This window comes from Procambarus clarkii, unplaced genomic scaffold (assembly GCF_040958095.1).
Source record: "Procambarus clarkii isolate CNS0578487 unplaced genomic scaffold, FALCON_Pclarkii_2.0 HiC_scaffold_107, whole genome shotgun sequence".
Classification (NCBI taxonomy): domain Eukaryota; kingdom Metazoa; phylum Arthropoda; class Malacostraca; order Decapoda; family Cambaridae; genus Procambarus; species Procambarus clarkii.
In genome coordinates, this window is record NW_027189140.1 from 1,532,317 (window position 1) to 1,546,494 (window position 14,178).

Sequence of the window (14,178 nt, forward strand, 5' to 3'; positions counted from 1 at the left end):
TGTGGTCCACTTGTGTGGTCCACTTGTGTGGTCCACTTGTGTGGTCCACTTGTGTGGTCCACTTGTGTGGTCCACTTGTGTGGTCCACTTGTGTGGTCCACTTGTGTGGTCCACTTGTGTGGTCCACTTGTGTGGTCCACTTGTGTGGTCCACTTGTGTGGTCCACTTGTGTGGTCCACTTGTGTGGTCCACTTGTGTGGTCCACTTGTGTGATCAAACTTGTCATATGAGGGAATCATTAATTGTAATCTGTAATAGAATGGGAAAGTTTTCCACCAGTCAGTGAACTCTTCCTGGACATCGTAAGCACCCCAGTCCCTACCCAATAAGCAAATACCAGTCCCTACCCAAGGCCAAACAAGGGCCCCAAGCCCCAGCTGGCCCCAAGGGTGAGGCAAAAGCCAAGCAGCAAGAACCTCTACAGGAATGGTTCCTGAACACCCCAGGGAAGATAACCCTGTCACGCAGGGGCAGTACTCACAGGACGCTTAGGGAAGGAAGCCCTTAAGTGCATGCAGCCCCGGTACTGATGAGGAACACCTGGCCACCGCACAACACAACACAACACACGGCAGTGAACGCCATGAAGGCAAACATCGCCTAGGAAACTGAGGCCAGAGAAGCATCTGTCCTGTTTGACATTAGCTTATGAACTGGTGCTAGGCAGCTGGAACGGTGAGGTCCAGGGCTCCTACTCTCGGGGCGGGGAGGGCAGCGCGGACAATCGGCGCACCAGTAAAGTGTGATGTTTGCTTGTTTGCTTGTTTCCTTGGGATTGTTTTTTCCTCTCTGTTCGGATTTTTTTGTTTTAGTTTCTTACCATGTATAGTTTGTTTTGTTATGCCTACCTTTCTGGGTGCCTAACCCCGGTTGATGGCAGGTAAGGAAAACCCCCAACAACAGGGAGGTTTTCCGGGGCCATTGCTCCCTGAAACCTCTCTAAAGGGGCCAGGTTCTGGCGCTGGTCCCTGGTAGGTCTGAACTCCTTAGCTAATGTCCCGGTCTAACATAACATACATTAGCCCGATAAGCTCCAGGGAGCCGTAGGGGCTCCCCACAGAAAACATAATGTAGGGAAGTACAAAACAAAATATACAAAACCTTAAAAAAAAAAATAAACTAGCCATCTAAGAAAATTTATTAATTAATAACTATTTAAAATCAATACTGTACCTCAGTTTTTTGCTGAGTGTGCATCTTTTCATAGATGTTTATGCACTTCATTGCAAACTTATATGCTTTTTTCAACCGTTTTACTCTATCAACAGCATTTCTATGAGATTCACTTCTGCAATTCGCCAACTCTGTAAAACAGGTGAAAGATTAGTTAAGTATCCATTTCTAAAATTACATGAAACAAAGGCCTTATATAAGTTATTTGTACAATATTTAAATATATATATTGTTTGATATTTAACCCTTAAGTTGCGCAACACATCATATGATCGATTGAGTGACTTGCTATAAATTGCGCATCCCATCATATGATTCATCTTGAGGTTATCTTGAGTTGATTTCGGGGCTTTTAGTGTCCCCGCGGCCCGGTCCTCGACCAGGCCTCCACCCCCAGGAAGCAGCCCGTGACAGCTGACTAACTCCCAGGTACCTATTTACTGCTAGGTAACAGGGGCATTCAGGATGAAAGAAACTTTGCCCATTTGTTTCTGCCTCGTGCGGGAATCGAACCCGCGCCACAGAATTACAAGTCCTGCGCGCTATCCACCAGGCTACGAGGCCCCTCTTAATGATGTATTGGAGTACTACGCAAGATTTAAACGGCTCGCAGATACACGGGGTAAACCTCACGTTCATCAGGGCTCTTGTAAACAGACGCTATTTTTTTTTTTTAATCGTGGGCCAAATTCCCGGGTGTGAGGGCCTCAGTATTGAGTGAGCTACCAAGCCTGACACACGCAGCATGAACTCACAGCACTGCTGTTCAGCTTGTGACCACAGCATTGCCTAAAAATGCCATAATATACATGTTCATGCTATTATTTAGCGATGATATTACAGAAAACCCCTGACTGTGATAAAAGTGACCAGGATTCTGATAATAGCAGTATTGTTGTGATAATTAGCGCTGTAGTGGGAGGAGTAATCTAGGTGGGGAGGGAGGTAGCATTGTCTGCTGACCCCTGTGTGACCATCTTTTACTGTCTGGACTCACTATACCAGCTTAGTTGTTCGCTATGGTAAACAAAACATGCAGATACTTATATATAACGTCTGTATATAAAAGCAAAAACAGTATGGTGGGAGGAGAATGGTGGCGAGTCAGGTCAGGTGAGGGAGGGAGGGAGTGGCAGCCAGTGGCGGGCTGCCACTGGCTGCCACTCCGCATACCAACTAAGTGGTTCGTTATGGTGAACATGAATGTAAATACTTTTAATGAAGGAAAGGAAAATAGGGACTTACCCAGGAGGCAGCTGCCGCAAACTCCCCAATGCAAAGTCGAGACAACTGGCTGTAACCTGCGACCCAAAGCAATACAAGAACGCCAAGGAGCAGAGATGTTCACCAAATAAAGGGCGGCCAGGACCCTGTTCGACTTCCAAAATCCACGAGCCCGAATATGTGCCCAAGACATATTATCAAACACGGCAGCCAAAGCCGCAAACTTCCTAACGTCATGGGCACGAGGATAGACCGCAGGCTGGCTAGACTTAATAACCCTGCGGACAACCTGGGAGACCCGAGCCCTGGAACAGGGAATGAGGGAAACCGGATCAACCCAAAGCGCATCCCCAGCCACCCCGGCTGAAGCGCGCAGGTAACGGCGAAGTGCTGCAACTGGACACAACACATGATGCACCCCCGACCGAACCAACCAAGCATCAATTACCCACGAACCCCTCCGGAAAGCAGTCATCTCGTTCTTCGCCAGAAAAGATGGAGAAGGCTGCAAACGGACAAACCTACCCCCAGGACCAAAAGAGCAGAAACCCCTGCGCCGGAGGAGAGCATGAAGCTCCCCCATCTGGCCCCCAGAGGCCAATGGCAACTACAACAAAGCCTTGGAAAAACATTCTGGAACCGAAGCGGCCACCACAAACCGAGGAGAGGATAGATAGGAGAGCACCCTGTCCAAGGACCAGGATGGCTCAGGAGGCGCATGAGCAGGCCGGAGGTGAAACATAGCACGGGAAAGCTTACGAAACAGGGCGGATGTGACGTCTACCCCGAAAGCTAGCTTGAGCAGCTCCGCCAGCGCTGCACGATATGAGGCGACAGTATTAGGCATCAAATGACGGTCCTCAAAAAGCCAAGAAAGAAAGAAAGGACAAGACAACCTGATCCGAAAGAAAAGGCAACCTACGAAGAGCCAGAAAATGGCAAAAAGAATGCCAGGAAACTTCATACTGTAGCTGAGATGAAGCTCTCAGGTGGGACACCATGAACAAAGTCACCTGATCACCATAGAATTGGTGATACACCAGGTCAAAAAGACTAGACGCGAAGAGCAGAAGAGAAGGTCGAACCAGCCCCGTACCGGATCGGACCGACCTGCTGAAAGAGGCGGAGCCGCGGGAAACATCCCGGGTTCGGGCACCGAGCCAACAACACTGGAAACCCACAAGGACTACTCTCACTGGGAATGTCTCCAACCAAACCAGAACCCGAAGCAACAGCTGGACCAGGGGGAAGAGGTACAGGTAACCCCACCTCGACCAGTCCTGCCTAAAGGCATCCACCGCGAATGCCTCGCAGTCGGGGAAGGGCGTCACGTAGATTGGGAGACGTCGAGACCACGCCGGCGCGAAGAGGTCCACATCTGGGAGACCGTATGTCTGGCAGATCCAACGAAACGAGTCGTCGTCGACTGTCCACTCCATGGACAGGGGATGGAAGCGAGTGTCCACCAGAATGTTGGACACTCCCCAGACATGAACCGCATGGAGAGCCAAACCCCAAGAATCCAGCAGACGAACCACTCAAAGGGACGAACCCTAAAGAGCCAAGGACCGAAGAGAACCCCCGCGGTTCAAGCAATAAACCACTGGAGAACAGTCCAAATGGAGGCGAATGGTCGATCCCTGAGCGAACCGAACCCTCCGAAGCGCGAACCAGACAGCCGCGAACTCCCGAACCGTGCTGTGAGCCCGACAGAAGGATGGACCCCACCGTCCCTGGCCTGCCTGGTGAGCACTGGTCACAAAGCCCCAGCCGAGAGACAACGCATCCATGAACACATCGAGCGAGGGCTCGGGAAGGCGCCAAGGCACCGAACCCCGAAAACCCCGAAGAGGAAGCCGGTGATGCAGCAACCGACACAAGGCCCCCGGAGGACGAACCCAACGATCGCGAGAGAGGCGGAAGGGACGTCCCCGAAGGAACCAAAACAGACGCCGAAGCCAAACCCGACCAGGCGGGTAGACTAGCACAGCGAAGTTTAGACTCCCACACAACCGCTCGAGCAACTGCTGAGTGACCCGGGACCCCATCAGAAACAGCCGACGGCGGTCCCGCAGCCGCCACAATGCCTCTGGAGGGAGAGACAAAGAAGTGGTCCGAGAATCCCAAACAACACCCAGCCAGGTCCGAACCTGGTACGGAACCAGATGGGACTTCCTCCAGTTCACCAGGAACCCGAACCTGGCGAGCTGGGAAAGAACCATATCCCTGGCGAGCAGACAAGCTGACTGACTGGGAGCTCACACCAGCCAGTCATCGAGAGAGGCCAAAACCCAAATCCCTAGAAGACGCAGATGGGTCACCACAACCCGGGTCAGACGTGTCAAAACGTGAGGTGCCAGATTCAAGCCAAAAGGTAGGCATCGAAAATGGTAAGCGTGATGCCCCACCACAAAACCTAACCAGTCCCTGAACCCTGGATGAATAGGAACGTGCCAATAGGCGTCCTTGAGGTCCAGGGACACCATCCAGGCACCCGGCTCCAACAGAAGCCGAACCTGAGACAGTAGTCATCCGAAAGGAGGGGCAAGGAATCCAAGTGCACCCACTCCAAAACGACTTGACGAACTGCAGGAGAAGAAACCTGCCCTGTTGTAACACTGTAAAAGTGTTTGGTTTAGTTTAATACATACATAGAGTACATGAGTCACAGACAAGGATCTGAGAGGCGCCAGTTTGTCGGCCTGAGATCTCACACCTCAAAGCGTTAATGACCTCAAGTGACCTGAGGTCAGATCATGAGAATTTCACCTTGCTTCCGCTAAGCTTATAATTGTAGTCTGGTAGCCTTCAAACATGCCGACGTTTAAGGAGTGGCTTGGTAGTGCCGGAGGCTATCTACTTGTGGGCGGAGTTAGTACTAGGGTCCCCAATATATACTGAGGGAGCATAGAGCATTGGCATCAAGACAGAACGGCAGTCAGCAGAGCAGAGCAGACGGCCCTAGCAGGGAGGCTGTCGGCCGGCAGGGCGGGAGTCTCCGTCAACTACAGACCCCCCCCCCCTCTCTATCCAGCTATAGGCACACACTTGGTGAGTTGAGCAGTAAGGTGACTTGGTCGTGTTTTACAAGTGTTGTGTGAAGATCAGGGGCAGTCAATTGTAGTGTTCTCAGATTCTTGGAGGATGACTCACTTTGAATACTAATCTTTAACATTTTAAGTGGATTGCTTATATTATGATACTTAGTATGTGAAATATATGAACTTATTATTTAAATCGTCTTTGTTCCCTAGAGCTTTGAGTTGAGGTGAGAAAGCCTCGGTGGTTACTAGATTCAAGATATTAATGAGTACATGTTTGGAGTTGATACATGGTACAGAGGGAACATACTAATAATGAACTCATGATAACATCCTTTGAGAATTTTGTGATACAGGCAAGTTCCATTCCTTGTCTTGTATGTAATGATCATGAATGGATGGTGGCAGCATTTCGTCTTCTACTATCTACTTTCTACTTCTACTATCTACTCTTCTACTTCTACCTATCTATACCTCTCCCTCCACCCCTCTCTGAACTCTCGCTTTCAACTAATGACCCTCCTCGCAACTCCCACCTCTCTACCTCTCACCCCAAACCCTCACTAATTACTTCACTATTCATTTCTTTCCTTTCGTTTTCTCTTATACGTTTGTGGCAATGATTCGGTATTCTAGAGTTCTCTCTAGAGTTTCGGGTAACTGATCAAGTGACGGCGCCTTGTAGTCTTAGCACCTAGGTAGTCGAATACCTAGGTTACAAGGTGTTGAACCAGAGAGGTTGCCTTAGGAACTCTGGGAGTGCTCTAGAATAGTTAGCTAAATGGGGACGGGATAACGGACTAGAGAGAGCTGTTTCCCCCGGTCTCGTTAGTTAACTGGGGGGTGGAATAATGGACAAGATAGAGCTATTTCCCCCACCCCCCCGTTACACTGTTAGCCATGAACCCCCCAAAGGAGGGATAGTCGCCCAACGCCACCGCAGGCCGGATGACACGACTGAAAAGGTCCACAAATCGTGGGACCAAGCGTGGGCAAACAGAGCGAGCCTCCCCCCCATCACCCCATCAACGGGGCAAACCACGAAAGGGCCGACGCCCCTTACAAGAACCCAACCGTCAAACAGGGAGATGCGATCACTGCGCCGACCAGACGATGCTGGTCCCGAAAGGAACAACGGCTCAGAAACTGGCACCAATGGCCTGCCTCGACCAGCGGAACCCGGAACCCTAGCACGACCCCTCTGAAACTGCCGAGAACGACCGCTTCGGAGAATCAACAAGTCCGCCATAGGACGACAACTAGACGAAGTTGCATGCAGAAACTGAGAGACCGCAGTCTCTACAAACAGCAACGGACAAAACGGAGACGAAAACCTAAGAGCCAAGCAGATTCAAAAAGGAGGGCGAGCACCACCTGATGGCATGCGAGGCGAGAAGCAAAAAACAGAGACACCGCTTCCTTCAAGATGGGCGCAAAGAGCTTCAACATTGCAGCCGATGCCCTAGCTGCTGAAGTCAGCGCCCCAGATGAAGGCCCTTCATGCAACGCTCCTACATCCTCCTCAAGCCAAGCAGAAGACAGCCCGAGAAGGGAAAAGAAGAGCAAGACCGAAGCCAAATGTCCATGGGAGCGCAACTCCTCCGCAACCAACAAAGCCGAAAGCTGAGGAACCTGCACGTGAAGCTGGAAAAGGCCAACATCCCGAGAAAGCACGGGTGCGAACAAACACACGTTAACCCTCAGACCGCTAGGGGCCCAAATGGAATTCACACCCACAGGCGCAACAAAAAAAAAAAATCCAAAAAATTCTTTCGTCTTATAGAAGTGTTCATTTTTGTTCCCTGATCACGGAAAAAATAAAAAAAAAAATCGTAGGTGGCATATTTTAGCCGCAATAGGGTAGGGAAGTGTGGCAAAAAAGGGGCGTTGGCAGAGCCTTCGCCAGACGAGGTCTACTCCGCCCGAGCTGTCAGACGGCAGTTGCCACAAATATATTATTACCTAATTATTTCAATGTCTCTGATTTTTTCTTAGTTTTTTGCAGTAATATTATTCCATACAGTGAATTGTGGTATATTTATATTATAAAATGTGTGAACCATCGCTGTACTCAAAATTATGGTGTGCATATTAGTGATTCAATTATTATGTTCATAAAACAATAAACAAATAGTTTTGCTGTTGTTACACTATATACACAGGTTATATATAAGTATTTGCATGTTTTGTACACCATAACGAACTACTAAGTTGGTCTTGTGAGTCAAAAAGCAACGAGGAGTGACCGCCAAACACCAGCGAGCCACTCACTGCCACTCCCTCCCTCAACACCACCACACTCACCCTCATTCACCTCCCACAATACTCTTTCTGTATTTATTCACTATACACAGACGCTATATATATGTATTTACATGTTTTGTTCACCATAACTGTACATCTAAGCTTGTATGGTGAATAAAAGCCATAAGACGTAGCTACTCACACAGTCAGCTGATCGGCGGCCGCCCTCAAGGCCAGACGCACTAATATTTGTCCTTCAACAATATTGTTTGTGGTGTTATTACGCTATATACACACATTATATATAAGTATCTACCTATTTTATTCACCATACCTGAACAAATAAGCTGGTATGGTGCCCAAAGACCATAGTGGCCATCAGTAAACAACACGCCAAGTCGTGCAGACGACGCTCCTCCCTCACCAAAATGGCGGCTCCCAACCTACTCCTCTCACTGTTATCTCACACTATACACACGTTATATATAAGTATCTACATTTGTGTTCACCATATCGAACTACTAAGCTGGTATGGTGAGTGCAGTCAATAAATGGTGGCCACACACAGCCAGAAAACGACGCCACAACCCTCCCTCCCACAGCCTTACTCCTCCCTCCATGGAGCACAGCGCTAAATATCACCACAATCCTGCTATTATCAGAATCCTGGTCAGTTTTATCACAGTCAGGGGGCTTCAGTAATACTATCACTGCTAAATAATAGCAGTATCATTTATATTATGGTATTTGTAGGCGATGCTGTGGTCACAAGCTGAACAGCGGTGCTGTGAGCTCGTGTTGCGTGCGCCACCCTTGGTGGCTTGCTCAATACTGACGCTGTAACACCCAAGAATGTTGGCCTGGATTTTTTTCTAGGCGACATCTGGCAACTATCGGTCGTGGCTGTACTATAGCTGCCCCTATCCCAGGCAGGGCGTTTAAATTATAGCGCTAGACACGAAATCATATATAAATGATGTGCGCGGTTTTGGTTTTGTCACTGATATCATTTATATATGATATGCGCGGTTTGAGGGTTAAGGTGCTCAAACTCGCCCCCAAGTAAACCTGCATAAAAGTAGAAGTTTCCCACCAATCAAGTGTGCGGGTCCGACAGAACCCATGACACGCCCCCAACAAAAAGAAAGGGCAGTCTGCCGGCCAGGAAGACTCCGGAACCTCCAAACGCACTCAAAACTGGGAAGAGGAACCGAACTCAAACGAGGACGGATCCATAGCAGAGGCATAACCCGGGTCTCGCAAGAGGTATGCAGCAAGAACTTCCCGAGCCACCTTTGCGGAGATATGAGAAGTAGAAAACCTCTGGGAAGACGGATCCGAGGTACCCAAAGGCGCCCGGAATTGAACCCGGGAAGGAGCCGAACCGAAATCATACTCATACAGGGAAGGGGGGGGTAAGAAAATCCCTCCCCATGCAACAATAAGCCCCGTGAGGAAGGCAAAAGCACCCAAGCGGGGTCAAAGGGGGCTCAAGGCTCCCAGGTTAACTCCTCCCAGCCCCAGGATCCCCCACGTCGGGACCCGGGGCAGAGCCGTCCTCCAAACCCTCTACCCCTGAAGAAAAGGTAGAGTCCAAGGGAAAGGCAGACAAGAAAGGGGTCTGCTGGTGAGACCCAGAATCCTCGGCAGGAGGAACCGGCTCAAATGCCTCCGTCCCCGACCCAGATGGGGCAGCCCCCGAGGCAGCCCGAGTCTCAGTACCAACTAAACCCTGTGCCGAGGCCGAAACCCTCAGACGTTTTGGAGCTGGACACGGGGGTGGGGGGTGGAGGGAGGTGCAGGAAGAACCACAGGGGAAGGACCAGGGGGCGCGGCAGGAGCCAAAGCCAAAGCGACTAACACCCCCAGGTCAGGGTCCCTAAAACCAAAATGGGGCAGCCTCGGGGCATCCGGGGGGGAAACCAACCTAGCATGTTGCAATAACCTAAACCTAACATGCAACGCTGATGCTGCCTGTACCCTAACAGGAAAATCCTCAGGGTAAAACTGGAGCACAAGCAGAGAACATGACTCGCAAGACTCCGGGTCAAAGGTGTCATTGACCCAACAGGCAGCATGACGGAGGCAAAACAGGTGACTGTCACCCTGAGACAAGGGCACACTGCAACCTTCAAACCCGCACAAGACAGGTTGGAACTCGGGAGACGCATCCATGGGTCCCCGAGCCCCGACAGGGGTTTCCAAGGCCCGTAGGGGTAACAACTACGGGAAGCCCCGGAAAGGTGTTGCTAACCAGTTAAGAAACACAAACAAAACAAGGGGTAGATTATAATACTGAAAACCCCTGGGACGTGTACAAGCATGGGGGTCTAGCAGAGGGCCACCAAAACAATACCAGGGGAACTGTAGACCCACGAGGCAGAACCTCCACCAGGCAAACAAAAAAACAAAAGAAAAACCCCGCAAAAGTACACCGTCCCCAGAGGCAACAGGAACCGATCACCGCTTAGGTGGCAGGCCGCGCAACACCTTGACGCCCTAACCAGCACAATACCAGTCCCTATCCAAGGCCAAACAAGGGCCCCAAGCCCCAGCTGGGCCCAAGGGCGAGGCAAATGCCGAGCAGCAAGAACCCCTATGGGAGCGGTTCCCGAACGCCCCAGGGAAGATAACTCTGACACGCAGGGGCAGTACTCACAGGGCGCCAAGGGAAGGCAGCCCCTAAGCGCATGCAGCCCCGGCACTGATGAAGTACTCCTGGCCACCACACACCACACAAAAACAGTAGAGAACGCCACATGAGGCAAATACCAACCAGGAATTTGAGGCCAGAGAAGCGTCTATCCTTGTTGACACTGGCTTGCGAACTGAAGGCAGCCGGCGTGGTGAAGTCCGGGGCACCCCCTCCCCCTTCGCGGGGAGGGGAGGGCTGCACGGACGACCGGCGTGGAAGTAAATTGATTGTTTGATTGTTTCCTTGGGATTGCAGACAGTTTCTACCTCTCTGTTCGGTTTTTGTTGTAGTTTCTTACCATGTGGGGTTTGTTTTGTTACGCCTACCTTTCTGGGTGCCTAACCCCGGTCGATGGCAGATAAAGAAAACCCTCAACCATATGGGGTTTTCCAGGGCCATTGCTCCCTGAAACCTCTCTGAAGGGGCCAGGTTCTGGCGCTGGTCCCTGGCAGGTCTAAACTCCATAGCTAATGTCCCGGTCTAACATAACATACATTAGCCCGATAAACTCCAGGGAACCGTAGGGGCTCCCCACAGAAAAGTACACAATTAGGGAAGCAATATTCCACTGGGCTAGGCTTTGGAATAAAGTGAAAGAAACTACACTAACAAATTCATGGAAGAAACTGTTAACAGAGAAGCCTAGATGTGATAGTGAATTCACCAATGATTTTGAAGGGTTTGAAGAAACGATCCAAACAATGTTACTCCAAGCTGGTCAGGGTGTACAAGTGAATGATATCAATGAATGGTTAGAAAATGATTACGATCCTGGTTATGAATTGTTAACTGAAGAACAGATTGCTCAAAGTGTTCTCGGAAATGACTCTGATGATTCTGATGATGACTTGGACGATGTTGGTGAGGCTCTGCCTAGAGGTGTCGGATATCAGAAAAGATTGGAACAAATTTAGGAACTCATTGAATATTCAAGAAAAAGTAAACATGAGGTTGTTGGAAATATTTATGTACACTTCACAGCTTTTAACCCTTTAACTGTGCCGCCTCCAAATATGACACCCCCCTCCAGTGTGCAGGAAATATATTCTCTAAAAAAAAAAAAAAAAAATTTCAAAAGTGTCAAAAACCCTTCCCTCAGTATGGGTATGTCAAAAAAAAAAATCGAAATTGTACTTTGGCTGTTATGGGGTCTGTAAGTTGGTGCGTGACGTTATCATTCCCCGTTCGTCCGTGACGTACGCTCCCGGGACCAGAAGGGCGCCCGGGGCGGGGCGCACGAGTTGCCGCGAATATATTTTTGTTCATTTTTTGCGCACAGTTCCAAATACATTTTATTTGTTTTTACGTGCTAATCCTATGTATAATGAACACGTACACTATATAATGGAGTAAAACATCCGTATTGTCCGAGGACACTGTGTTACGTGCATGACACTTGTGTACACATATTTACCATGTATCATGCTAATTTATGTATATATACAATCTATTTACAGATTATACACTGTCACACACTATATACATTCACCATCAACACACTCAGAACACTGCGAGTGTGAGCTGCCACACCCAGCCAGTTCTCCCTCACTTCTCCAACATTGTATTCGCCAACATTTCCCCTCCCATCATACAGTTATTCACACCAATGTTTCATGTTCATTTATGTATATTTACAACATATGTACACACTATACACTGTCACACACTATATACATTTACCATCAACACATTCAGAACATCGCGAGTGTGAGCAGCCACACCCAGACAAGCCCTCCCTCACTCCAACACAGCTCTTCCCACCATACTGTTATTGTTTTTATTACACTATTTACACATGTTATATATACCTATCTACATGTTTTATTTACCAGAACTATGCAAGTAAGCTGGTATTGTGTCCAAACAGTACAGTGGCCACCATACACTGCATGAGAAATCACACAACAGATGTTACGTACCCCTATTGGATACGTATATAAATATAAAATAAGTACTATTTCCATGCATCATTACTTGTATGTGCTTATATATTATATTATTAATTGTATGTGTTTCTATATTATATTATTACTTGTATGCTTATATCAGCACTTGTATGTTCTTGTATGCGTATATCATTACTTGTATGTGCTGATAGGTTATATTGTGGTGGTGATAGGTGGGCGGACCAAACTGTGGGAAACAGTTATTATATTTTTTTTGTGTGTCAGCTTCCCGTGAGAAAGTTATAGTTTGTGCTGATCACTTATTGGCAGGACTGTGGGAAATCGTTATTATTGTCCACCTTGACGGCAATATTTGTGGGATATTATTTCCTGCCATTATTGGCAGTTGCCAACACATTCTTTTATTTTATCAATATTTAACTATTATATTAGTAACTACATTATTTCTGTTTATACATGTAAATCTGATCATTCCTTAATTTAGTTAAGTAATTCCCATTATATGGCTCCATGTAAGAAAGATTTATATTAAGTAAAAACTGTCACTTAAAATGTTGTGCAGAAGCGACATTGGCTCCTGCCGTGAGAACATTATTCAGTAACTGTTTGGACACCGGAAGGATCACATCTAGGAGTAAAGTCTGTAACATTATATCTATTCTGTTCTGTTGTAATATGTTAGTCTGTCTGTGGAGACATAATTTTATTTTGATTTACATGTGATTTCCCATTTGTTGATTTACCTATAATATTGATAATTAACTTAAGTATATTTATAATATATATTTATTTTTAATTGAGTGATTTCTTAGTCCTAAGGGGGTGATTAATTTTAAATCTTGCCTGTGCAAACCCTGGGATTATACTGGTGACCCACCTTGAGATTGCAGCATCGGTAAATGTCCCTAGACTACAAGATTTTGTTGCTGTATGGGTCACGAGCATTAATGAACGGTTTGTAACAGCAGACAGCAGACGACACTACGATTACGACGTCACCTCCCTCACCAAAATAGCTCCTCTCAACATACTCCTGTTGCTGTTATTACACTATATACACACACACACACTGTATATACCCATGTACATGTGTGTTCCCCATAGCGAACCACGAAGCTAGTATGGCGAGCAAAACAAGAGTGGCTGCCACACAGTGAGGCTACCTCAATTCTCTCCCTTCCTCACCAAAATTCCTCCTTCCACAATACTACGCACAACGCTAATTATAACCACAATCCTGGTCCCTAATTCCTGTAAATGAATAATTGACCACAAGTTTATTTTGAAAAGGAACCTAAGAAGTCGTTTGAAGATTCCTAGATGGACGAAATAATGCTGTGGTGCTGTGGGTAGTGCTGTGAACATCGTGAACAGCATTGAATCACTGATATTTGAACATTGTACTCAGTCTTTATCACACTCAAGCTCTTCTATAATACTATCATGGCTAAATAATACAAGTTATATATATTTTTTGACATTACGTATTAGGCAATGCTGTGGTCACACGCTGAACAGCAGTGCTGTGCGCTCATGCTGCGAGCGCCAACCTTGGTTGCTCATTCACTACTGAGGCTCTCACACCCAGGAATGTGGACCAGGATTTTTGTTAAAAGATGACGTCTGTGTACAAGAGCCCTGAGGAAGCTGATGTGAACCCCATGTGGCCGCAGGAGTTTTGAATGGAACATGAAAAATACAAATACCTGGAGGCGCATAGTGCACCCCAGACATGGGCCTGCAGGCGCGTTGTGCAGTTAAAGGGTTAAGCAATGTCTCAGAACGTTACCCAAAGAAAATCAGATTCAGACAAGAATCAATAAATTCATGATTTCAACTGTTCGTGAAACGTCTTCGTCTACAAGCCATGCAGCACCCGCCAATGCTGAATCCC

General features: G+C 47.8%; 1 protein-coding gene across 1 annotated transcript in view; it reads right to left on the reverse strand.

The window, feature by feature from the left end:
• The window catches only part of LOC138360324 (uncharacterized), a 78,087-nt gene that overhangs the window by 56,324 nt on the left and 7,585 nt on the right, over positions 1–14,178 (reverse strand). Inside the window, exon 2 of the mRNA XM_069320242.1 lies at positions 1,174–1,304. Within this exon, the coding sequence (XP_069176343.1) occupies positions 1,174–1,304 (131 nt within the window). The remainder of the gene's footprint in view (positions 1–1,173; positions 1,305–14,178) is intronic.